We start from the raw sequence: 27,441 nt of genomic DNA, 5'->3' as shown, positions 1-27,441 counted from the left end.
ACAGTCAGGTTGCAAAATATCTGAGTTCTGCAGTTCACAAGATCGATAAAAGCATGTTAGCCAAGAGTACTCAAGGATTTCTCAATACTACAAGTCTAAATATACAATATTGGAAGTACTAGTAGATATCCCTGTATCACGTAGTAGCTCAGCAGTTGCACATTTGCTTGGCAGTGCAGATCAAAGGATGGAGAAACAAGCCTATTTTCTACTCCCTCTGTCCCATAAAGTCTAGTGTCAAAAACACGTCTTACATTATAAAACGGAGGGAGTACAATTTTGTAGGGACTGTCTAATCTTCAGTAGACTGTTTTCCATTTAGGTTAAAGTCAATTATTTTTTTGTCATATGGTGGGTTGACATGTGTCTTGTTCTCAGTCATGTTGTCGCGGGAAAAGTCGACTGACTTCACCTATGCTCAGATCTATAATACCTAAATAGTTCATCCCCATTATCTTATTTCTTTTAACATGCAAGCTATCCATATCAACAACCCAGGCACATCAACTTTTCCTTATAGACTTACAGATTGGACCCACCATTGGTTAACTAGCTATGGTCAAGCCACGTCATCTATCATCTGCTGATGCCATCATGTTTTTGCACCGAGAAACTATGTCCCAAACGGTGCACTGAGTGCCGTGTGACTCTCGATCTTCTGGTTGAACGCTTAGTTAGGATTAAATATGTCTTCGTTCGCATCGACTGTATCCGAAGAGATATGATTGCTCACCTTTATTTACCATCGTTGGCATCTCAAAATCATTAATCTGAACGTGGCCAGCGCCTCCAGGTCACACCATCATCCACCTTGAAACCAATACGGAGGGGGGAGGGTAGGGAGAGGCGGAACAGAGATAGAACGGCAGCGTGCGGGCTGTGTGAGGTCTGCATCTCGGACCTCCCCAACATGCCGCGGCTGCAGATCCTGCAGATTGCCGCTCAAATCAGCTATCCACTGTTGGCGCCGCCGCCTTGCAGCGCCGGTCTTCTTCTACCTCGAGCTCTCTCACACAAGAGAACACACACACACACACACACTTCTTTCATGGTTTCTCACAGGAACTTATACACACGCACTAACCCGGCCGCTATGCCCGGCCACTAACAGCACGCACACATTGGCCAGCCGCCACACTCGGCGCTGCTAACCCCACTAACTAATTCCTACATGCATGCATGTCCAGCCATCCACTCAACTGCAACGACCTTTTCTCTAGGCCACTAACTAACTCCACGACTAGGCTAATCCTGCATGCACTAACCAACACTACTAGCTTTCCATGTAAACGTGATCACGTCTCTACGTTGGTACACAGCCGCAGCTTTTAGTGTCACATGTCAACTACATGCATGCATGATCTAATCAGCACTAATAACAAGATTAGTTCCAACATCCACACCGGCACGCTGTGCTCACTGCTCACGGTGGCACGAGGTTTGGGACGAGTGGCGGCTCGTGTCCTCCTCACTCAGCCTCCGAGTCCGGTCAGGCGGGTAGCTAGGAGACGGGAGACTAGATCGCGTACTCACGGTGACTCGATCCAGCCAATCACGTCAAGGTGCTACTCAGCCTGGGCGGAGATGCACTCGGTTAGAACCAGACCTTGCCGTCCAACGTGCGGGACATGGCCACCTACCTATTGTCAACTTGATTTTCAACCTCGACGGGTCCCTTACCGGCTGCGGCTGCACACAACACGGGGTGTTTGTTCTGCGACAACCCACCGTGCCTGTTCGCGCCCAGAGACACAAGCACTCTATTGACCGTTTCTGCTCCGGTGCCCCCCCCCCCCAATGAACGCTCGGAGCGTGAAACACAAGGATGGCTGAGATCTGTCAAAAACGATTCGTGAAGAGGGGCACGATCGTCTTTTTTATGTCCGCGTAGAGCGCGCGTTGTCGGTGTCAAAACCGGCAGATCTCGGATAGGGGGTCCCGAACTGTGCGTCTAAGGTGATGGTAACAGGAGGCGGGGGACGATGTTTACCCAGGTTCGGGCCCTCTCTATGGAGGTAATACCTTACTTCCTGCTTGATTGATCTTGATGAATATGAGTATTACAAAAGTTGATCTACCACGAGATCGTAATGGCTAAATTCCTAGAAGTCTAGCCTATATGATTATGATTGCCTCTACGGACTAAACCCTCCAGTTTATATAGACACCGGAGGGGACTAGGATTGTACAAAGTCGGTTACAGAGAAAGGAATATTCATATCGGTACGCCAAGCTTGCCTTCCACGCCAAGGAGAGTCCCATCCGGACACGGGACAGAACCTTCTGTCTTGTATCTTCACGGCCCATCAGTCCGGCCCACGTAACATAGTCCGGACGCCCGAGGACCCCCCCAATCCAGGACTCCCTCAGTAGCCCCTGAACCAGGCTTCAATGACGATGTGTTCGGCGCGCAGATTGTCTTCGGCATTGAAAGGCGGGTTCCTTCTCCAAATACTCCAAAATAGCCTTCCGAACACAGGAAGCGTGTCCGACTCTGCAAAACAAATACCACACACAACCGCAGAGAGTATAATATTTCACGAGTCCAATCTGCTGACAACTTTTAATAGCGTGACATCACGTCACCACCCGGTTATTATTTCGAACCGTTTTTTAGCCTGCCGCCCCATATTTCGAGATGCGGTTTCATTGGCACGTCTTGTCAAAGCAGAGATTGTGTCCCCTTATTGCGGGTTTTTCATCAATACGGGCGTGGGTAACCCAACCGTTCTGTTGGCATGATTCCTCAGGAATAGGCAGGTTTTAAGGCCTAGGAGGAGGCATTTGATATTCATCGCCTTTATAAAGGGGCTAAGACACGTCTTTCTCCTTTACGCCAACCCTTTCCTCAACCTTTCCAACCTCGAGTTCCAGCACCCAAGGTTCAATTTAATTGCTTCGCGTTTCCCAGTCATGTCCGGACCCGGTCCTCAAGGCCGATGGATGGCTTCCTCTGTCACAGAGGAGGATATTGTGAAGCTCCGGGCGGCAAGGTACCTGACCGCGGAAATCCCCCACAGGCTTCCTGCTCAAGGGCAGGTTATTCCTACTCCCAGATCCGGCGAGAGGGTCGTATTCATCTCCCACTTCCTCCGAGGGCTAGGGTTCGCTCTTCATCCCTTCGTTCGAGGGCTCATGTCTATTACGGGCTAGATTTTCACGATCTATCTCCGGACTCCTTTCTTCATGTCTCGGCGTTCATCATTATGTGTGAGGCCTTCCTCCGTATTCCCCCACACTTCGGCTTGTGGCTCAAGACCTTTAATGTGACGCCGAAGGTAGTCGACAGGAAAAAAGCGGAGTGCGGTGGCGCTACAGTGAGCAAACTCACCAATACTCCTTGGCCAAAAGGCTCCTTCACAGAAACTTCCAACCTATGACAGCGGGAGTGGTTTTATATCACTGAACCCCGTGGTACCAAGTGTGCAGCTACACCTGCGTTCCGATCCGGCCCTCCGTTATGGCTTGCATCATGGATTAATAAGGGGCTGGACTGGGGATCAATTGATGAAGTGCGGACGCTGCAAAGCCGCATCCGGAGCCTCATTGAAAAGGACACCGGCCTTATCAACGTAATCCAAGTAATGCTAGTCCGCCGGGTCCTATCGTGCCAGCGACGGCCTCTCCGCATGTGGGAGCTCAATCCGGAAGGACCACGAACCCTTCAGCACTTCTTTGGCACGATGCTCAGAGGAATGTGGAAATTATTCTTCGGGACACGAAAACAGTGGCCGGATACTACAGAAGACCTTGGCCTTGACTGCAACCATCCGGATACCTTAATAAGCACTCAACTCCTGAACACAGCTTAGTTAAATATCTCATAACAATATACTGAGAAAACCATATTCGGCCAGGGCTGGATAAAGAAGGCGGAGAGAATTAGGTGTTCGGCCCCTCTTCCCGAAGACTCAGCTGATCCGGTGTTAACAAGGATGCTGGTTCCGGCACCATATCAAGTGTCGGCGAAGGAAGACAACGAGGAGAGCAAGAAGGCCCAAGGTGGCCCTCATTCTGGAGGCACGCCAGACACCATGTCCGGGGAGATTAGAACTCCCCCTTCTGAAGACAAAAGGGAAGGAGAAACTGGCATCCCTTCTCCCCGTGGGAAGAAGAGGACCGCCTCCGAATAATTGAAGATAAAGGCTTCTAAGCGAGGGAAGATATCCCTGTCAGGCGGTTCCGATTCGGGAGACGACGTTGTCACGCGGTTCCTCCGTAAGGATAAGCCCTTAGCCGAATCGTAAGTGAACAAGGGTGTCTTAAACATATCTCGTTCTTTCCTGGTTGCAAGGGTAACATTTAAAATATATGTTTGCATTCCGGCATGCAGCCTTCCTCCACAGTCCTCCTCCTCGGGGGATCTTCTTCCGGAGATGATGGAAAGCGAGACGCCTCCGCAGACCTCCCCGTCCAATGAGGCAGACGACTCCGAGGTGTCGTCCCGGAGGATCTCTCCCGATCAACAAGTGGTGCGAAGGACAATGAAGACTAGGCCCGAAGGTGATACTTCGGCCGTCCAGGGTCCGGGGTGTGCGGCCCCTACGGGGACCAACAATAAAGGCCCTAGACTATCCGGTTTACAGCCGGGGACGACTCTAGGGGTGAATAAGCATATCCCTTCGAAGGGTGTCCGTACTCCCGCAGCCGTTCCCAGGAATTCAGAGGCGCCGGATACATTGATGGGTATGTTGCAACATGCGTCTGTCTCGGAGGAACATCGTACCTTAATGGGTATGGTAGTTGAGAGGGTTCTGTCCGCGAGAAGCGGATTGAATGAAGCCTTCATGGGCCTGCTAAGAGGCCTCGAGGTATGCAATGTAATATTTTCAATTGTGTTATAAATGCAAAATGCGCCTGTGTATAGATAGTAGCCCCTGAGACTCTGGTTGGCGTCCAAAGGGAGGCGGTCAGAGGATCAAGAAAGATATGCCCAGGAAATAATCTGACTAATTGGAACACGGGCTGTTACATCCCTGGCGACTGCCCAAGCTACAGAGGTTGCAGATCTAAAGCAGAAACTTGATGTGGCGGATGATGACATCGCGTTGATTAACAGGCGGCTCGACGAGGCGCAAGGTATGTCTTTGGGGCAGTCAGTATATGCAAGTACTATAATATGAGCATGACGCTGGGAATTGTATACTGAGATATGCATAACTGCAGATAGTGCCGCCGCAGTTGAGACCCTTCGGGCTGAGCTTGCCCGGGCCAAGGAGCAAGCCAGGTTGAGTAATGCGGCTGCCGAAAGGGCAGCTGCTGAATTAAAAGCCGAACAGGCTGCTCAGCGCCAGTGCGAGGTGAGAATATCTACTATGGCACTTGAGCTAAAGGATGCCACCAGCCGATGCGAATTTCTCAAGGAAGATAACAAAACCAGAACGGCCGATCTTGACAAGGCCTTACAAGAGGCGAGGGAAGCACGGTCCGAGTCCAGAGCGGCTCGGGAGGAGATCCGGCAAGCTGGGGAGATCGCGGCCGGTAAGCCTTTTTTATTACAAACTAAATTCGGCGATCCGAAGTATGCCCCGCTTAATCAAATGTGGATTTCTCCAGACGCATTTTTTGACTTGCTGAAGAGTGTCTCCGATGCGACCCAGTTTTTCCAAGCGCAAGAAGGACATGAGACAGAAAAGCTTTTCTGGTCACAATTCAGCATGCCAAAGCATCTGCTGTTGCTGAACGAACAGATGGCCCAGTGGGCCGAGCTCCACAAGATATCCGGATCTACCATGAAGGACGTCGTGGTCCGGCTGTGGCCGACTGAGCCAATTCCGAATAATTATTTCGGTTTGGTGCAGCGACTTGTTGATGTGGTGCCGCGTATCGATGCCGTTAAGCAGTCAATGTGCATAGAAGGTGCACGGATGGCCTTTGCCCGCGTCAAGACGTACTGGGCGAAGATGAAGGCCACTGATATTGCAACGAAAAGTCCACCCAAGGGCAAGGACCATCACACGCCAGAGCATTATTTTGAGGATGTCCTAGAGGGTGCCCGCTTTATAGAGGGTCGGTGCTCGAAAGATATTATGTTTGAGTGAAATGTACCAAATTGTAAAAACAATATTATGATATATTAGGGCTATGTTTTTATACTTTTGCCTCAAAGTTTTTGGTGCCTCATGTGCGGCCGTTTTTTATATAATCTGAAAGTTTACCAGTTGTCGGCTTCGGCCCCCTCGCGTATAATGCGGGGGTGTTCGGAAAAGAACTTGATCACTCTTGACCCAACGTCTTGGTCCATTAAGGAGGTGTCAATGCGGCGAACCAAGCAATCAGACTATAGGGCTTTAATACTTTCACTTAGCCATAGGAGTTTGACGGTGGGTCTATGATATAGCCCCTGGTATGTACGCGGTTATCCGAATAATGTGCGTTTACATACGTGACCAGAAGAATGGTCCTTCCTGTAATACGGAAGGAATCGCGAAGATTCCGAAGAGTCAGCGAGTGGTTGACCAGCTCTCGCCTCATCATGACAGTCAGTTTTCGGCTTTCTCTACTGAGGTGCTCATCCGGACAAACCAGGACACAATCGCAGTAGTTCTCCCTTTACTACCCTAGCTGATAGAGCGGAACGTAAGATAGTAAGCACAGGAGCCGGGCAACCCAACTATTGACCAAAGACATGATTCGGAGCTGATGCATATAAGGCCAAAACTCGTGATGCCGAAGTATGATATAAAGCTGTTCGGACTTGACGGCAACTCATATATTGCCATATCGAGCCCCTGGCAATATATGCCAAGGTGCGTGCGTGAAATAACCACAGAAGCAAAATTCAGTTCTTTGAGAAAAGTGAATACTGAATGCGGGTTATGTTGATTGGCATCTGAACGATACGTCCAGTGCGATCTTAAAGATTATAACGCTACCACCAAGGCTATTTGACATGCCGGGGATCGAAGGCTGAGAAAAAGGGCACTCTACAGGTTTGGAAGAAAGAGTGCGGTCTACAAAAAGCATTTGGTCCTCCTGCCGCACGTCTACGCTGCCTTGCCTTGGTTAAAGGACTTCTCAGCAAGAATAGTCACCTGTGGTAAAAGATAAAAAACAGTTAGAAAAAGGAAAGAGACTAGTAGAGTGCAGACCGCATTGTAGGTTTGTCCGTATTGTGCTTCCGCTGGTGACCAGGGTATTTTAAGTGCATAATTATGTATGCGCGGTACAAAGTTCGCGGCTATATGGGGCGGACGATGGAGGCCGAACTGCTAATCCAGCTCTGAGGTTGATCGGTCCTGTTTAATGGAGACCGGCGGCTTGACGGCCGACGAAATGCGCGGCTTGATAAGGCCACTTTGTACTTCGGCCGCAATAGCCGTAGTATGCTCCTATGTACGGAGGGAGCATTCCGTATTCCCGTTTATCATGATGATGCGGCGTGTACCGGGCATCTTAAGCTGGCGATAGGCGTAATGTGGGACTGCATTAAAACGAGCAAAAGCGGTACGCCCGAGTAGTGCATGGCAGCTACTGCGGAGCGGGACAATATCGAAGGTCAAGCCTTCGCTTCGAAAGTTGTTTGGTGACCCGAAAACGACTTCCAATGTAATTGAGCCCGTGCAGTGGGCTTCTACGCCGGATATTGTTCCCTTGAAGGTAGTTGTGGTGGACTTCATTCTTGAAGGATCAATGCCCATTTTGCGGACAGTGTCTTGGTAGAGTAGATTAAGGCTACTGCCGCTGTCCATAAGGACTTTCGTGAGATGGAACCCATCGACAATTGGATCGAGGATGAGAGCTGCCGGACCTTCATGACGGATACTGGCTGGGTGGTCCTTGCGATCAAAAGTGATTGGGCGGGCTGCCCATCGGCTTGATTTTGGGGCGACTGGCTCTATGGCGCAGGCGTCCCGTAGCACGCGCTTGCAGTCCACTGTAGGGATGTTCATCACGTATACCATGTTCACTGTTTTTACTTCGGGGGGGAATTGCTTCTGACCCTCGGTGTTTGGTTGGCGAGTCTCTTCGTCATCACTGTCACTGGGCGGCCCCTTCGCCTTTTGTTTGGCATTAAGCTTGCTGACTTGTTTAAAGACCCAACAGCTTCTGTTGGTGTGATTGGCTGGTTTAACGGGGGTGCCATGGATCTGGCAGGGCCGATCCAGTATCTTGTCTAAATTGGATGGTCCGTCTCTGTTTTCCTTGAATGGCCTTTTCCGTTGACCGGGGTTGGAACCACTGAATCCGGCGTTAACCGCCGTGTCCTGCGTTCCTTCATTATTGTTACAATGTTTATGTTTATTGCGTCATGGCTTACCGTTGCCGTCTCGGACTTCGGAAGTGCCCGGATCAATGGTGTTGTTGCTTCTACGGGCGAGCCAGCTGTCTTCTCCCGCGCAAAAGCGGGTCATTAGAGCGGTGAGGACAGCCATGGATTTTGGTTTTTCTTGACCGAGGTGGCGGGCAAGCCATTCATCCCGGACGCTATGTTTAAAGGTCGCGACGGCTTCGGCGTCCGGACATTCGACAATTTGGTTCTTTTTAACTAAGAACCTAGTCCAGAGTTTCCTGGCCGACTCCCCGGGCTGCTGGATGATGTGACTTAGGTCATCGGCGTCCGGAGGCCGGACATATGTACCTTGGAAGTTATTGCGGAAGGCGTCTTCCGAGTCTTCCCAGCTGCCAATGGAGTCCTCTGGGAGGCTGTTTAGCCAGTGCCGTGCTGATCCCTTTAGTTTTAGTGGGAGGTATTTGATGGCGTGGAGGTCATCACCGCGGGTCATGTGGATATGGGAAGGAAATCTTCAATCCATAGTGCGGGATATGTTGTTCCATCGTATGATTCGATATTCATGGGTTTAAACCCTTACGGGAACTCGTGTTCCATTACATCATCAGTGAAGCAAAGGGGGTGTGCGGCACCTCTGTATCGGACCAAGTCGTAACATAGCTCGGATGGAGTTCGTCTGCGGTATTCGGCCCAGTGGTGGTTGTGTTTGTGAAGTCCGGCTAGATGGCCGTCGTCGCGCGTCGGGGCGCCCCCCCCCCCCCCCCCCGTGATCCGTAGATCGATCTGGTCTGACCTGCTCTGTTGTCCAGGTCCTGCTGCAGGTCGTATGTATGACCCCGGGCTGTTGTGTCTCTGCCCTTACGGCAAGGTGGTACGGGCTGGTGTTCGTCTTGAGTTGCCGCTTTGTCCCGTCCACGTGGTGGTCGGTCAGCCGCATTACGCGCTGATGGTACGGGCTCCAGAGCCTCGTCATCGAATTGGGGTAACAATTTGTGCTTCAGGTAACTTTTGGTTGGGCGCTCGAGGCCGTATTCCTCGGCTTCCAGGACATTAGTCCATCTGTCATTGAGCATATCTTGGTCATCTTGAAGCTGCTGTTGTTTCTTCTTCAGGCTCCTTGCAGTGGCTATTGGCCGGCGCTTAAAGCGCTCCTGCTTGAGAGGTTCCTGAGGCATGATGAAATCCTCGTCGCCGAGGCTCACCTCATCCTCGGAGAGCGGAAGATAATTGTTGTCCTCCGAGTCTTTGTTTACGGCCTGTTCATTAGGGCTGAATCGCCCATCTTCCCGTTTACCCTGTTCGGAAGTTGGCTCAATGGGGTCTTCATTGTCTTCGGCATCGTCTGGAGTATTATTTTCTCCTGTGCCGGTATTGCTGTTTTTTCCGCAGCGTGATTTAGAGCGGTGTTGCGGACGTCGACGTTTTGATTGTGTCTCAGGAGGTATATCCTCGACTGGATTTTTCTCATTATCGTCGCCACCCTCTTTGGGTGTATCCATCATGTATATGTCGTACGAAGAAGTGGCCGGCCAGCGTCCGGCGGGCGGCGGGTTTTGGGCCTGCTCTTCTCCGGCATCGAAGCCGTAATCGTGCATGTCAGTTAAGCCTTCAACAGTGGCTATGAAGTGGGTGGAGGGTGGGATGTAAAATTCCCCGCCCATAGCCCCTAGTCCGGGCTGGGCGTGGTTCGGACGCTGCTCCTCTGTAATAACGAGGGATCGCATTAGGTCCAGTGCCTCACTTAAGGGCAAAGTTTGGCCAGGGAAAAGAGAGTTTGTGGGGCACGGCGGGAAGAAAACTCCTGGGTTGAGCTCACACGATATCGACTCCGAAGGTTCGGAGCCGGTGTCCGGATAAGAGTCCGGCTCTCCCGTGCCGGGCTCAACGGCCGCTGACAGTCCGGCGGGCTCAGGGATCCCGCCTTCGGGCCCGATGATGCGCTCCGGATTTAAGGCCAGAGCGGAGGTTGGGGTCGTGAATCTTTGGGAGATCAAGTCTCCTCGGATATCCGCGACGTAGTCCAGATTCCTAGAACTAATCTGGTGACCTGGGATGCAACTGTCGATCTAGTCTAGATGGCCAAGCGAGTTGGCCCGCAGTGCGAAGCCGCCGAATACGAAGATCCGACCGGGGAGAAAGACCTCCCTCAGGGCAACATCGTTGTAGATGATTGACGGAGCCATCGAACCTCTCGAAGACGACGCAGCGGAACTCCCAATGAAAGCACCAATGTCGGTGTCAAAACCGGCGGATCTCGGGTAGGGGATCCCGAACTGTGTGCCTAAGGTTGATGGTAACAGGAGGCGGGGGACACGATGTTTACCCAGGTTCGGGACCTCTCTATGGAGGTAATACCCTACTTCCTGCTTGATTGATCTTGATGAATATGAGTATTACAAGAGTTAATTTACCACGAGATTGTAATGGCTAAAACCCTAGAAGTCTAGCCTGTATGATTATGATTGCCTCTTCGGACTAAACCCTCTGGTTTATATAGACACCGGAGGGGACTAGGGTTGTACAAAGTCGGTTACTGAGAAAGGAATCTTCATATCGGGACGCCAAGGAGAGTCCCATCCGGACACGGGAGAGAACCTTCTGTCTTGTATCTTCACGGCCCATCAGTCCGGCCCACGTAACATAGTCCGGACGCTCGAGGACCCCCCAATCCAGGACTCCCTCACTCGTAGAGCCCTGTACGAGCCCTCATCGGCCCAATTACTTTTGTACGCTGAGGGTATACATGTATTGTACGTGGGCGTTTCGTTTTCCCTTGTCACGTTCCCCTTGTCACGTGCGGCGGTCGTGGGCTAGCCATGGGCCACGCCACGCATGAAAACTTCCAAAAAAGTCCCATCCTATAAGAGGGGGGGACCACCACCGGCCGCATCCCCCCACCATTTCCCCCCAAATCGGCTCACTCCCTCCTTCCTTGGCGCATCGTCTCCCCCTCGTCTCCATCGCCCCGCCACCGCGCCTACTCGCTCAACCCCACCGCCTCCCTCTCTCCGGCGGGTTCTCTTAGGCTTCGATGGAGCAAGGTCGTGGCGCTGCCGCCACTGCGCACGGAGTTGTGGTCGAGGCCGCGAACACCGCGGCAGATGCCGTCCAAGAAGTGGTCGCCGTCGGCGGTGCGGGAGATGTTGCACCCGCAGTCGGTGGATTGGTCGCTGCGGCGGCGGATCTGGTGGAGCAGGGGGTGGTGGGCTCGGACTCCGTCGTGCCGGACCTGGTGGTGACGGCGTCTGGTGGCGCACTGGATGTAGGTGCGGAGGCGAGCGACAAGCAGGTGGTGGATGTGGTAATGCTTCTCGTTCCCCTCCTTTCATAGTTGTAGTTGATAAGCAGAAGATTTAGTAGATAGGGTTTTTATAGTAGATTTGTGATTGAATGCGGCACCCCGTTCTGCTTGTTAGGGTTTTTTGATTGAATAGGGAACCCCATTTCAGAGTTAGGGTTTTTTGTAGTTGATTCGTGCTTGAATGCTACAGAGATCATAATGAGAGTTAGGTTTTTTATATTAGAATCTGGATTGCCGCATGTGCTCAGATTTTGTTCTGTCCTGTATATGTTGTTAGATTTGTTGTGCATATTCCCTCAGTGGGCCACGACAGGGGCTGAGCAGCCACCCAGTGTATCTATTAAAGTTGTTATTGTACAAATGAGGTTAAAATCCTACTTTCTTCATTTGAAGTCTATCAATTAATTGTTGAAATGAACACGGTACGTTTAACTAGTGCGCAATTTCAAAATAGTTAGGAGCTTCACTTCATTATCCATAAACTAAAATTGTAGGTAGGTTTATTTTTGATCTGTAGGATTGTTGTACTTATAAAGTCAACCATAAGTAGGTTTGCTAGACATGCAACTATGCCAGATGACCAACTCATATTAAATTCTTGTTGCATAACTCCATGCATGAATGCCATATGAAATAGTTTCACACCTAGCACCAAAAATTGCACAAAGATTTCCTTTCCTAAAGCTCATGGCATTACAATATACCATCTAATATAAGGTTCAGAGAATAGGGCAGCTGATGCACCACTATGTACATTACATGCATGAGCAGATGAACTAAATGCAATTACTTGTTGTCAACCACAATGGCTCACTGATTGGCAGAATGTACTACCTCCATTGGCAGAGAGCTGAGCACTCACAAGATTAGTGTTGGTGCCCAGTCTGGCATTATAGTTTGAAGGACCACAGTCAGCATGACCTAAAATTTTAGTTTGACCAAGCTATCATTGTAGAATGCTTGACCTTTGGGTACAGTTTAATTTTAGGTCAAAGTATCATTTTAGATTATTAGAAGCACATTGCAGATTGCTTGACCTTTGCATACTGTGTTATGTAGTTAGTAGTATAATTGAATTACTTATATTGCAGAAAGAGGAAGCTGCTGGCACCAAGAGGAAGCTGGCCATTGCTGGGTCCAACAACCCATCTGATTCTGACGACGTCGAGGAGGTGACCCCAAGTTGTTTTTTGTCTGTTTATTAATCTGTGTGAGATGTTGTTTGTTGATGATGCCCTATATGAATGCCTCTAAATTGGAATGTTATGTAGTTTATTCATTGATATCATAAAGTTGTGTTGTTTGGTCATTAATTAGCTCTAAATGGCATATTTGTGGTCTTTGTTCATGAAACCATATCTGAATGCATATAAATGGAAATATTGTGTTTTTTGTCCATTAAATTATTCTAAAATGGAAAGTTTTGTTATACTTCCAATTAATTCCTCTAAAAGTTGTGTTGTTTGTGCATTAATTAGCTGTAAATGAGTTATGTGTGGTGTTTTTTCATGAAACCATATATGAATGCATATAAGTTTGCTATTCTGTTGTTTGTCCATTAAATTCTTCTAAATGGAACTATTATGTTGTTTGTGCATTAATTAGTTGTAAATGGGCTATTATGTTTGTTTGTTCATTAAATTCCAGTAAATGGCAATTATCTGATGTTTGTTAATTACATTACTCTAAATGGGAAGTATGTATTTATGCAAATCATTTGTATGTGCAGTACAACTCTGGAGATGAGGTGGAAGAGTGGAACCAAAAGTCCTTCATTTAGCATGAAGCCAAGAAGATCAGTGAGAAGGGGAAGGCGGCGTACTACAAGTGGGGCAAGTTCAGGTGCCCATACTACACCACTAAGCCAATTCCCAAGGATGGGCTGTATGAGCACCTTATGTTGGATGCATGCGGTTTAGCGACGAGTGTGGGAGCGACGTGAAGATCAGGGCAGAGCATGCAGCCCTCCTGAAGGCCATGGGTCCCATCTAGTCACCCTCTGTGAAGCTGGTAGTGGTACTAATCATCAGTATAGTTGATGATGTTTTACTTTTGCACTAGTATGGTTGTGAACTATGAATCTGGAAGGTGGAAGTGGTTGTGAACTGTTTGAAGGTTGTAGTATGGCAGACTCTTAAGTAATCTAGTATGTCTCTGAAGTATATCAACTGTCTAGATGCAGATCAGCTATGCTTTGTTGCAGTGTTTATATTCTGATGCTGCAATGATCACAGTAGGTGCTTCAATGTTGCTTGACTGACGAGACATGCTGCATACAGTGGCCATGTGCTTGGTAATGGAGTGTGTGAAGAACAACAATGGAATGAAGATTTAAGGGATTTTTGTAATAAAAGCGTGAAATCCAAGAAAGAAATTATCCTATTTATTTGAATTTGTTAACTGAAACTGATTTATAAGAAAAAGAACGAGTAAATGTTAGAAAGAAAAAGTAGTGTTTGCAAAATATAACGTTTGAATTAGCATGGAATTTTTTTGTCGATGTTTTCATCTGTCGCATCTATTTGTCTTACCATTACAAATGTTTTTTATAAAGAAGTACACAAGCCTTATCTACATAGGATAGAAAGTGAAATACATGGACTTGAGGTTTTCATAAGTTAGCATGATTGAATCTTCCATTACAAATATATTATAAAAATTAGAAAATGTTGAAAATCATTTTTGTCAATGTTCTTAAGTTAGCATGATTGAATATTCCATTTCAAATATATTTTTAAAATTATAAAATGTTGAAAATCTTTTTTTGTCAATGTTCATAAGTTAGCATGATTGAAACTTCCATTTTAAATATATTATAAGAATTAGAAAAATTTGAAAATCTTTTTTGTCAATGTTCATAAGTTAGCAAGATTGAATCTTCCATTTCAAATATATTTTAAAAAGTGGAAATTTTGGAGGTGGTCGAAAAAATCACCGCCTTCCGGAGGGACCATTTGGTCTAACTTAAGGCAGTTTTTGAAAAAAGGTGATTTTTTGCACCACCTCCAAATCACCCAAATTTTCTTTTACATGGTGACCCACATGTGCCAAACATGGCTATGAAAGAAAATTTGGAAAAAAACATTTTACAATGCCCCCTTGAGGTATAGACCGATGTTTTGATCGTTACAGTTTCATTGCTACTGCTTTCTTCATGACTTATACATGTTCCTCTTACTATGAGATTATGCAACTCCCGAATACCGGAGGAACACTTTGTGTGCTACCAAACGTCACAACGTAACTGGGTGATTATAAAGATGCTCTACAGGTGTCTCCGAAGGTGTTTGTTGAGTTGGCATAGATCAAGATTAGGATTTGTCACTCCGTGTATCGGAGAGGTATCTCTGGGCCCTCTCAATAATGCTCATCACTATAAGCCTTACAAGCGATGTAACTAATGAGTTAGTTGCGGGATGAAGCATTACGAAATGAGTAAAGAGACTTGCCGAAAACGAGATTGAACTAGGTATGATGATACCGACGATCGAATCTCGGGCAAGTAACATACCGATGACAAAGGAAATAGCGTATGTTGTTATGCAGTTTGACCGATAAAGATCTTCGTAGAATATGTAGGAACCAATATGAGCATCCAGGTTCTGCTATTGGTTATTGACCAGAGATATGTCTCGGTCATGTCTACATAGTTCTCGAACCCGTAGGGTCCGCACGCTTAACGTTCGATGATGCAATAACTATGGACCCGAAGGTCTGTGGTAAACTACTCACGCTTCGTCGGAGAGGTAATGGTGTTGATGTAGAAGCCCTCTATGATCGAATCCCCCTCTGGCAGGACGTCGGAAAAGGCCCCAAGATGGGATCTCACGGGTACAAAAGGTTACGGCGGTGGAAAAGTGGTTCCGTGGCTCCCCCTGATGTTTTTAGGGTATAAGAGTATATATATGCGAAGGAACTAGGTCAGGGGAGCTACGAGGGGCCCACGAGTGTGGGGGCGCCTACCCCCCTGGGCGTGCCCTCCTGCCTCGTTGCGTCTCCGACTTCATCTCGAAGTCTTCTGGTTTGCTTTCGGTCCAAGAAAGATCATCGCGAAGGTTTCATTCCATTTGGACTTCGTTTGGTATTCTTTTTCTACAAAACTCTAAATAGGCAAAAAAAACAAAAATTGGCACTAGACCCTCGGTTAATAGGTTAGTCCCAAAAATAATATAAAATAGCGTATTAATGCTCATTAAACATCCAAAACAGATAATATAATAGCATGGAACAATCAAAAATTATAGATACGTTGGAGACGTATCAAGCATCCCCAAACTTAATTCCTGCTCGTCCTCAAGTAGGTAAATGATAAAAACAGAATTTTCGATGTAGAATGCTACCTAACATATTTATCCATATAATTTTGAGGTAATATCACCTGCAGTCATACAACTTACGCTCAATGTTCAGTTTGGTGCTAAAACTTTAAAAATACGAATTTGTGGTCATCTAACTTGCGTCCTTGTGCACATACGGTCACTTTGCTTGTATTCAGACGTATCCTGCGCTGATGTGGCATGCCAGCGTGGTTATGCCCACTGTCAATGATTGGGAACAGCTTGAACGAGGCGCGCATGTTTTTATTTTATAGAAACACCCCCCGTTCTATATTTAATTAAGCAGCAGCCCCTCAATAACACATGTGTGTACAACTTAATCGCAAAGAGAATAATAAAAAGGATTTGAGGGGATTTGAACTCTAGACATCGTATACACACATGCACTAGCTACATACTCGTGACTATAAAGAGATGTGCCTTCTTTAATATAGACGCAGATTCTTTTTAGATTCCATTTTTCCCCACGTTCAGCCAGGAAACCGGTTCCAAAAAATCTCACCTTTTTGGCCAAAAAATTTCAAATGAAATTCAAATTTAAAAAATCGCAAGTTCAATTCATTGTCGTTCTGATATTGTATGCATACGAGAGATATATATTTGACATGGTTTCTGTCATTTAAATTAAAAAATTCAGGCAATAACATATTTTTCCGGGGACCACAAAAATTTCTGGTAACCGATCTGTTATCAGAAATTCGGTCCAGGAGAAAAAACCTGAATACGAGTAGTTTTAATTTCCAAATATAAAATTTATTGTTTATCTTTTAGACAATTATAGGTACTTGGTGTAGTGGTTAGCTCCTGCGGTTTCACACTTGAGGTCGACGAATGGAATCCATCGGGCCCCTTTTTTCCCCGCGGAATTATCCATGCGCCCAAGTTACAAATTTTTTGTTGACTCACTGATGGGTGGGCCCTGTGTAGATTAGTCTAGTTACCTGGTTAGCCTAACCTGTTGTTAGTATCACACTGATTAGTGGCCCCACCCCTAAATTACCAGTTAGACATGTGTGTCTATTTATCTGATTAACCTGGACAAACTTGACATGTTTTTCTTTTTGAGAATAACTTGACGTTCTTTTGTGTGCAATCAAATAGATTTTAGTTGTGCATGTACAACATCAAGCAGCACTCGTGGGATGGATGTATTGTTTAATTAACAGGATGTTGGTTCGAACCCAATCTACCCCATCCTTTTTTCATTATATTTGACGTCTTTTGTCGTCATTAAATAAATTACATAGGGATTTTCTGAAATGAAAAACGGCGTGCTAGGGTCACCGAGCACCTTGTGCACTCCTAGTCACTGACAGGTGGGCCTCCGTCAAGCTGGCGCGCCATGTGGGCAGGCCATACGGCTAGATACGAGCGAAGTGACCGTATTTGCACGATAACGCAAGTTGGATAACCATAAATTCGTATTTTCAAAGTTTTAGCATCAAACTGAACATTGAGCGCAAGTTCTATAACTCTCGGTGATATTACATCTATAATTTTATTTATTGTGGCATGAACGTTTAGATCCGAAAGATTCAAGACAAAAGTTTAATACTGACATCTATATCTATACCTACTAATAAAAGAAATAGGTATTCTTGGTCCGTCATGGCGTTTTGCAGAAACCCCCTGAGTTTTTATTGTAATGAAACCGTGGTACTGATATAAGTTAAAAAAACGATTCGTTTACATTTTATAATAACGCCTTTGACTTTTAAAATAATCAACGTGCGGTCTTTAATAATAAAAAGAGGTGCACGCTGGGACTCGAACCCATGACCTCTCGCAGTGTCTCGGTACATGCCATAGTTAGTCCGACTCAGTATCAAAATAACACCCAAAAAATATACTCAATGAAAGAGTCCGAATCTTACTTAGATACATACAGGAGTCTGAATCCTACTTAGATACATACACCACGTTCACGTCCAGGGCCACATCATACCGGGCCGTGTATACGTACATGCCATAGTCAGTCCGACTCAGTACCAAAATAACACCCAAAAAATATACTCAATGAAAGAGTCTGAATCCTACTTAGATACATACAGGAGGCCGAAACCTACTTGGAGTCAGGTATCGCTGGTGCTACAAATACACCTGTACCTCCACGTGATTCTTACACAATCTCAAGTCTTCAATTCAATTAAATAGAATCAGTTTCACACGTCGCCTTCTAGATACCTTTGGTTCAATTAAGCTGCTAAGCTCCCAAGTCAGATTAACATCAGGTATTTTCGTTGCGTATTTTCATATACGACATCCTTCAACATCTCTTTCTTTTTGCGAATTCTTCAACATCTTTAGGAACACCGGTACCTGCCATGAAATGAATAAGTTTATCATTAGCAATTTGAAATTTCCGAACAAATAGTACACCAAACCGTACTTTGAGCAACAAATTTACAAGATTTTATATATGATACACTGAATCATATTTAAACATCATTGTTGACAAGGAAAAAATAGATGCAATTATTTGACTAGATTGCACACTGAACTAACATATACAAGTTTAATCAATTTTCCATTTCTAATATTTCTTACACTTCCAAAACTCTCATGCAGGCAAGCATTTTGATCACATTCTCCAGAGATGGATGCTAAGGAAAGAAGAAGGAAACTAGACAGAGAGCGCTATGCACAAATGGCCGATGAAAAAAGAGAGGAAAAACCCAAAAAACGCCGTGAAGGCTATCAACAAAAGAAAGAAAAAATATGCGCACAACAAAGGCAGATATATGCAAAAATGCAGCCGGAACAAAAGAAAGCTAGAATAGAACATATCAATGAATTGAAACGCAACACAGCAAGCAAAGACTCCATTGCACTGGAGAACCCTGCATATATCGCAACTGAAAAAGAAGTTGGTACTTCTACCTTTCCTGATTACAGAAAGCATGTCACACCACGAGAAAGGCAAACATTGCTACACCGTCGTAACAAAGAATTCACGACAAGACAGAGGCATGTATCATCGAAACAAGATGTATCTATGACGGAAACCGGCGATGCCAACACAGAACCTCTACAGCAACCAGAAGAAATGATTTACGGTAATACTAAATTTTACACAATACTCGCGTTCAAAATAAATATACAAATGTTTGTACAACAAACCATCTTTTATGGACAGACATCCCCTCATCAATGTTTCCAAGCATCAAAGAAGCAGATACACCAAGTGACGATCACAATAAGGTGGCGTTGTGGCCAGACATCCCGTCTTCAATGTTTCCAGCAATCAAGGAAGTAGATGCACAAATACAAACATTATACAATGATGTTCACGGTAAGGTTATAAAATTTCCTATATATTTTTATGCAATACAAAAATTACATATAAATAATTACTACACAGGCAAGGATGAGATTATATGTGAGCATGATGCTACCATGAAAGAAGTAGATACACCAACACAATCAATCAATAATGACGATCAAGGTAAGGTCATCAATTCCATATATGTTCTTATGAAATCCAAAGAAATATATTATACAATAAAAAATTGCAACACAGGTAATAATGAAGTCATATTTGAAGAGGACATAAACGAGGACGAATACATGTTCTCTGGTCAAGGTATGCTCAATAGAATTTAAATATATTTTAATCATTATATAGCTTCTGTACTAACTTTTATGCTACAAACCAAACTAGAATGGGACAGAGAAGTGGAAATTGAAATCAAAGAAGGCGAGGAAATGCACAACCCTGATCCTTATGATTTCGTCTATAGCAACATACCCAAAAAAACACGTGCTCAAAACAGAAGAAAATTGCAGATTCTGCCATGCAAGAAAATTCAAGTATGAAACTAAGAAATTATGCTGCAGAAAAGGACAGATAAGACTAGCCAATGCAGATACACCACCTGAACTCATGAGACTTTGGACAAGCAACGACTCTGACGCAAGACATTTTCGGAACAATATAAGATTTTTCAATGGCCACTTCTCGTTTACTACTCTATACTGCCATCTTGACAGAGACACAACTGACATGCGAACAACTGGTGGTATTTACACCTTTCGAGCACATGGTCAGATCTATCACAACATACACTCATTTGGTAATAGTAGATCAGATCCAAAGCATCTAGAGCTATACTTCTACGACGATGATCCAAGCTCAGAGCATCGGTACCGCCATTGCCGCGAGGAAATGTACGAGCAAGACAAGCATGTGATCGGGATAATAACCGACATCCTACGGGATAACCCATACTCTCAACAGTTTAGGAGTTTGGGACGAGCCCAAAACCTTGAGGACTACAGACTCGTCTTAAACCTGGACCAAAGATTGGACCAGAGAACATACAATGCGCCAATAAATTCAGAGGTAGCTGCAGTGTGGATTGAAGGAAATGAAAGAAGAGACACTTATGACAGGAATGTAATACTACATGGAAACAACAACGAAAAAGAGCACATTCGATCATATTACGGGTGCTCTGATCCGTTGTCGTACCCTCTATTCTTTCCAAGAGCTGAACTGGGTTGGCATAGGAAAATCCCAAAGAGGGATACAGAAGCGGAAGATATTGGTGCTGATGATATCAGTAATGATGATGACCCAGGTAAAATTTTCATATACTATTATATTCAAAATTCAATTTAACTAACTTTTGATGTCACAATATTTGCACAGATTCTGCCAACGGCCTGTGGGTAACCATGAAAGAATACTACTGCTATAAATTCCATACACGACCAAGCATATTCAACCCAATATTGCACGGCGGACGGCTTTTTCAGCAGTTTGCTGTAGATACATACATAAAGATTGAAAACTCCAGACTGGGTTACATGTGGCATCATCAAAACAAAATAAGGGCGGATCTATACCAAGGCCTTCTAGACAGCATTCAAGCCGGAGAACAGAATGGAGATGCAATTGGAAAACGGAGAGTACTTGCGTCATCATTTATTGGAGGGCCATGAGATAAAATTCGTCGGTATCAAGATGCTATGGCTTTAGTTAGAAAATATGGAAAACCAGATGTATTCCTCACAATGACCTGCAACCCCAACTGGGAAGAGATCACACGTGAACTACAGTTTGGACAAACACCACAAGATCGCCCAGACATTGTCGTTCGTGTTTTCAAGGCGAAGCTAGAAGAAATGAAGAAGCAACTATTTGAGAAGGCCATTCTTGGAAAGGTTAAGGCATATACATATGTCGTAGAGTTCCAAAAGCGGGGATTAGCACATGCTCACTTTTTGCTCATCATGACTGGAAAATACAAATACACATGTCCGGAACAGTATGACAGAATCATCTCCGCTGAGCTCCCTAACAAGCACAAGTACCCAGAGTTATACAAAATGGTAATCAAACATATGATGCATGGTCCTTGCGGTGCATTGAATAAATTTTGTCCATGCACAAAGAATCGTCCGTCATGCAAGAACAATTATCCAAGGCCATTTAATGAAACTACAATTCAAGGTAAGGACTCTTACCCACTGTATAGGAGACGCAATGATGGTCGGACTGAAACGGTATGAAAATGCCAACTGGATAATAGGTGGGTAGTTCCTTACAACCCATATCTTTTGCGGATGTTCAACTGCCACATAAATGTTGAGATATGCTCGAGCATTAAAGTTGTTAAGTACTTGTTCAAGTACATCTATAAGGGACATGACCGAGCATCTGTACCTGTAACTGACAAAGTAGACGAAGTCGAAATTGACGAGATTAAACAGTACAGAGACGCGCGGTGGGTGACACCTCCGGAAGCACTCTGGAGAATATATGGCTTCGAATTAAGCAAAATACACCCACCAGTCTTGCAACTGCAGCTACATCTTCCAAATATGCACATGGTTTCATACCATGGCATGGAAAAAATAAAGAATATTATCGACCGTGATGGCACAGAAAGATCAATGTTGACCGCGTACTTTGAAGCAAACAGCTTACATGAGAAAGCACGAGGCATACTATACAGAGACTTTCAGGAATATTATACTTGGCAAAGACAAGGGAAGTTTTGGCAAGAGAGGAAACGAGCCGCTGTCTTCCAGGTTGGCAGGATGGTCTCGGCACACCCGGCTGAAGGAGAACAATATTATCTTCGAGTACTCCTAAACCACGTGACAGGCGCCACCAGCTACGAAGACCTACGAACAGTCCATGGACAAGTAATGCCAACCTTCTGTGAAGCTGCAGAAAAACGGGGGCTCATTGAGGCAGACAACACACTAGATGACTGCATGACAGAAGCAGAGTTGTTTCGAATGCCATCATCACTACGAAGGCTATTCGCGGCAATCTTGGTTTTCTGTGAACCCAGCGATGTACGTGGCCTATGGAACAAACACCTTGACGCAATGTCAGAAGACTACAGCAGAAACTGCAAATGCAAGCACACAGTCGAACAGATGGTGCTGAGAAATATCAGGGACATGTGGCACTCAATGGGAAAAGACATAGAATCGTTTCCTCTTCCAGAGATCGACAAACGACATGAGACAACTGGCGACATACCTAGGGAGATCGTTGAGGAGACCTCCATCGAGGTGGACCCTGAGGACGTATCGTTGCATAAAAACCTAAACATCGAGCAGAGGAAGGCCTACGACGAAATCCTAGCCATGGTTGACCGCCAAAGAGGAGGTATATTCTTTGTCGATGGGCCAGGAGGCACAGGAAAAACTTTTCTTTATAGGGCGCTCTTGGCCACAATACGCGGACAAGGCAAGATTGCCGTGGCGACGGCCACTTCCGGTGTTGCTGCTTCCGTAATGCCTGGAGGGAGGACCGCATACTCGAGGTTTAAGATTCCACTAAAAATAGATGATGGAGCTATTTGTAGCTTCACAAAATAGAGTGGGACAGCAAAGCTACTCCAAGCAGCATCACTAATAATCTGGGATGAAGCATCTATGACAAAGAGACAAACGGTGGAGGCGCTAGACAAAAGCATGCGGGACATAATGGATAGACCAGATCTTCCATTTGGTGGAAAAACGATCGTATTTGGGGGAGATTTTAGACAAGTGCTACCTGTTGTCCAAAAGGGAACAAGAGCCCAGATAGTAGATGCATCACTACGCGGGTCGGAGCTCTGGAATTGCATGCGTCAATTGAAGCTTGTGCGCAACATGAGGGCTCAAAACGACCCATGGTTCGCAGAATACCTACTACGCATTGGAAATGGAACCGAGGAGACAAATGATGATGGTGAAATACTTCTACCTACAAGTATATGTGTGCCAAATAAGACGGATGATACCGCCTTGGATAGACTTATTGACAGTATCTACCAAACGGGGAATGCTTACCTAAAAGATCCAGAGTACATCACCTCAAGAGCAATTTTATCCACAAGGAATGACTGCGTAGACAAGATCAACCTAAAAATGATTGATCGCTTCCAAGGGGAGGAGATGGTGTACCACAGCTTCGATTCAGTAGAAGACGACCCACATAACTACTATCCACCAGAATTCCTAAACACCCTAACCCCAAATGGACTGCCTCCACATATGCTGAAGCTCAAAAAAAATTGTCCAATCATACTACTCAGGAACATTGACCCTGCTAATGGGCTCTGCAACGGCACCAGACTGGTCGTACGTGGATTTCAGAAAAATGCAATTGATGCAAAGATTGTGGTAGGGCAGCACTTTGGAATGCGAGTTTTCTTGCCTCGGATACCATTATGCTCATCTGACGACGACATGTTCCCGTTCAGTTTTAAGAGAAAACAGTTTCCAGTCAGACTTAGTTTTGCAATGACAATAAACAAATCACAAGGCCAGTGTCTACCTGCCTGAACCTGTTTTCTCACATGGTCAACTATATGTCGCGCTTTCTAGAGCAACCGCGACATCTAACATAAAGGTACTAACAGGTACACACGATGTGAACAAGGAGACAAACAATAGAAAAAATAAAGGTGACACGTGCACAAAGGAGAAGAAGAAAAGGAAGAATAAGATCAGTACAAGCGATACATACACAAAGAATATTGTTTACACAGAAGTCTTGACCAAATAGGTAATGCAATATTTCAACTTTGTGTTTATAAATTCAGTTTCAACTTAGTACGTTCATTCATGACCAATTTAATAATTTATATTACACATTGGATCTCTAATTTTCTAACCTTAAAATTACTTCTTGTATTCTTCAGAACAATCAAGCTGTCAACTTCGGAGTTAGAATTCAGGACTACTTGATCGTCTTGAAGGAGGATGTCTTCATGTTCTGAACCACTAACTCATTCATGGATATTTATTTATATAATATGGCCAATAACTCATTAATTTTTATTTAAATATTTGATCACTTTGATGATCTCTTTTATGGTTGTACAATCTATGTATGCAAATTTACCAACGATGAGTAGCTAAGGTGAAATTGAGACTTACCGGTCAAAATAGAGACATATTTCTCGCCTTGGAGCTGATGTTGTTGCACTGATTTTTCTAAACATCTTTCGAGAGAAACTCCTTCTCTAGAAAGGATCCATTCTTAGCAACGAATGTCTTGCCTTCGGATCTGTGATAGAAGGTGTACCCAACAGTCTCCTTTGGGTATCCTATGAAGACACATTTCTCTGATTTGGGTTCGAGCTTATCAGGTTGAAGCTTTTTCACATAAGCATCGCAGCCCCAAACTTTAAGAAACGACAACTTTGGTTTCTTCAAACCACAATTCATCAGGTGTCTCTAAAGCATAACCCCAAAACGATAGCGGTAAATGAGTAAGAGACATCATAGATCGCACCATATCTAGTAAAGTACGATTACGACGTTCGGACACACCATTATGTTGTGGTGTTCCGGGTGGCGTGAGTTGCGAAACTATTCCGCATTGTTTGAAATGAAGACCAAACTCGTAACTCAAATATTCTCCTCCACGATCAGATCGTAGAAACTTTATTTTCTTGTTACGATGATTTTCCACTTCACTCTGAAATTCTTTGAACTTTTCAAATGTTTCAGACTTATGTTTCATCAAGTAGATATACCCATATCTGCTCAAATCATCTGTGAAGGTGAGAAAATAACGATACCCACTGCGAGCCTCAATATTCATCGAGCCACATACATCAGTATGTATGATTTCTAATAAATCTGTTGCTCGCTCCATTGTTCCGAAGGACAGAGTTTTAGTCATCTTGCCCATGAGGCATGGTTCGCAAGTACCAAGTGATTTATAATCAAGTGATTCCAAAAGTCCATCAGAATGGAGTTTCTTCATGCGCTTTACACCAATATGACCGAAAGGCAGTGCCACAAATAAGTTGCATTATCATTATCAACTCTGCATCTTTTGGCTTCAATGTTATGAATATGTGTATCACAACCACTACAGGAAATATGTCAACTTGTGACCCTCACTATTGGCCGCTGAAAGGTCATAGTTTTTCATTTGCGACCTTTTGTGACCAAAAACAGAAGGTCAAAAGCTGGCGGTCGTAAACTGAAATTAGTGACCTTCTTTGTGATATGTAAAAGGTCGTTGGTTCCATGACCAAATTTTTTGTCACTAGCAACCTCCTCAGGCCACGTAGGCATCCAACGTGGCAAGCTGATGTGGCACAAGAATCAGCCCGGTCCAATTCGGTTTTCTACATGGGCCTAGCCCAACAATTCGGCCTTTTTAATATAAATTTTTTCTCTTAATTTTCGCTAGCTACATGGGCCTGGCCCAACAATATGGCCTTTTATATTCTAATGCAACCTTTTATAGTCTACTGCTTTTCTATTTTCAGCCATTTTATTTTGCAATGGGTCCCACTTGTCATGCTTAGCTCAAAATTGGTCCCGCACATTATAACTTGGACCCACTTGTCAGGTTTCCATTTCACGGGTATTCAAATCACATACACAATCATTGTTTCGAACAGACTAGAGAGCAAATGAAACTGGTCCAAAATAATACTACATCAATCTATTACAATCGTTACAGTATATTACAACCCAGATATGCCTACTACTGCCTATACAATTACAACACATAATATGCTACCCTTTGCTGATATGCTTCACAGCTTCGGACATGGATTCGCACTTCACCTATGCAAAAATAAGAATAAACATATAAGAATAAGAATAGGTACAGAACATCAAACAGTAGCCAATGAGGGATCCAATAACTTATAATCAAGAATTGACAGCAAATGCCATGTACATAAATAGTATGACTAACACTAACCAGTATGCGTTCATGGAGTGACTAAAATGTTCTCACTAGCTAGGATTTTTTTGGTATATAATATACTGACATGTGCAACTCTCTAAATTGATCATAGAAATGAAAAGTGTAAGAACAAGTTTCAGAATCCAGGCATGTCAAATTTTAAGCACCAGCAAAATAGATCTAACAAACCAGACCATGATAATCATGCATCAGGATTTATGGTTCTAGAAAAACAGTAAAGAGATGGACATACACGCATCAAGCATACCAGCTACTACAATAAGAGGTCCAGATGCTCCAGGAACTGCACTTCGGCAATCGTGCAGTAGCTAGGGATTGAGGAGGATGAGCTTGTTGTATCCATTGTACCTGGGTCATATTTAGGTACACAATTAGCTAATATGTCAACATTTAGTTACCATGAACATAAAACAACGAACCCGGATAAGAATTAGCAGTGTAGTACAGAATGTATCACTATAGCTTTGGGAAATAGTTAAGTCTTGTGGGTATCTAGTTTACTTGCATATGGCCAACACTAACCAGTATGAGTTCGTTCAATAACTAAAAAGTACTCAGTAGCTGACAATGTATAGTTTACACATATAAACCGAAGATTCAGCAAAGGCATGTTGATAAAACAGTGAAAACAATGGTATCTTGTATACTGCCATGCATGAGCACTTCTTAATATTTATATTCATCATCACAACAACCTATAACCACCTATGCTCACTGTTCAAATCTATGCATAGTTCAAAAGCTTGATTTTGAAACATCAAATGTATCAGAATAATCATATGAATCATCATTTTCTCAGCCCATCTACCAAGTGCAATACTTCATCATTCTAGGTAAATTAAGATGTTAAATGACTAAAACTAGTAGTATGCTACAATCATATGGTACTGGTTAAAAAATGTGACCAGAGGACTACACTTGAACACATCACTTGCAATGCCTACTGGAAGGAGCAAGTGTATAGAAGAAAACAAACATTGGACAGGCTGGCCATCAGTCTTAAAAACCTCAATTTTGTATTCATCAAAGAGAATCTCAGGAATATGTTGTTGTAGCATCATCTGACCAGCCAATCGATCATTAACACACGTGCACACACAGAGCAGAGAACGATTTGAAATCAAGTGCAAGAATTGCTGCAACACATAAAACTAGCATGTTACGGTTTGTGGGTGATGGGGAAAATGCATGTGAAGTGCATAAATCACAGAGGGGTGTGTACAATACACACCATCTTTGACAGCAAGCAAAACAGACAGGAATAGAGCATGTCAACTACTGTAAAGCACAATCACTAGCATGGTGGTGAGAGAAGTTTCCAGACGCCAACCATTCTTCTTGCAGGTGCTGGACGCCCCCGCCTTGTAGCGTGAGTGGAGGTAGC

The 27,441-nt window shown here is 44.6% G+C and overlaps 1 protein-coding gene, 1 long non-coding RNA gene and 1 other non-coding gene across 3 annotated transcripts; 1 reads left to right on the top strand and 2 right to left on the bottom strand.

The window, feature by feature from the left end:
- Nucleotides 1-17,727: 17,727 nt before the first annotated feature.
- On the bottom strand, nucleotides 17,728-22,942 carry LOC141028625 (uncharacterized). The gene is made up of 2 exons (XR_012190850.1): nucleotides 18,992-22,942; nucleotides 17,728-18,190 (listed from the first exon to the last, which is right to left on the bottom strand). It is a non-coding gene; the product is annotated as an uncharacterized lncRNA (long non-coding RNA).
- Nucleotides 22,943-22,987: 45 nt separating this feature from the next.
- Nucleotides 22,988-24,099, top strand: LOC141028627 (uncharacterized). Its single transcript, XM_073506108.1, has 2 exons — nucleotides 22,988-23,500; nucleotides 24,022-24,099. Exons 1-2 carry the CDS (start codon nucleotides 22,988-22,990, stop codon nucleotides 24,097-24,099), a joined length of 591 nt encoding a protein of 196 aa, XP_073362209.1.
- Nucleotides 24,100-27,044: 2,945 nt separating this feature from the next.
- Nucleotides 27,045-27,124, bottom strand: LOC141028629 (small nucleolar RNA SNORD36). Its single transcript, XR_012190852.1, has one exon. It is a non-coding gene; the product is annotated as a small nucleolar RNA SNORD36 (small nucleolar RNA).
- Nucleotides 27,125-27,441: the final 317 nt, after the last annotated feature.

This window comes from Aegilops tauschii, unplaced genomic scaffold (genome assembly GCF_002575655.3).
Source record: "Aegilops tauschii subsp. strangulata cultivar AL8/78 unplaced genomic scaffold, Aet v6.0 ptg000261l_subseq_110980:251851_obj, whole genome shotgun sequence".
Lineage (NCBI taxonomy): Eukaryota > Viridiplantae > Streptophyta > Magnoliopsida > Poales > Poaceae > Aegilops > Aegilops tauschii.
This window is presented reverse-complemented; position numbering and strand designations above follow the sequence as displayed.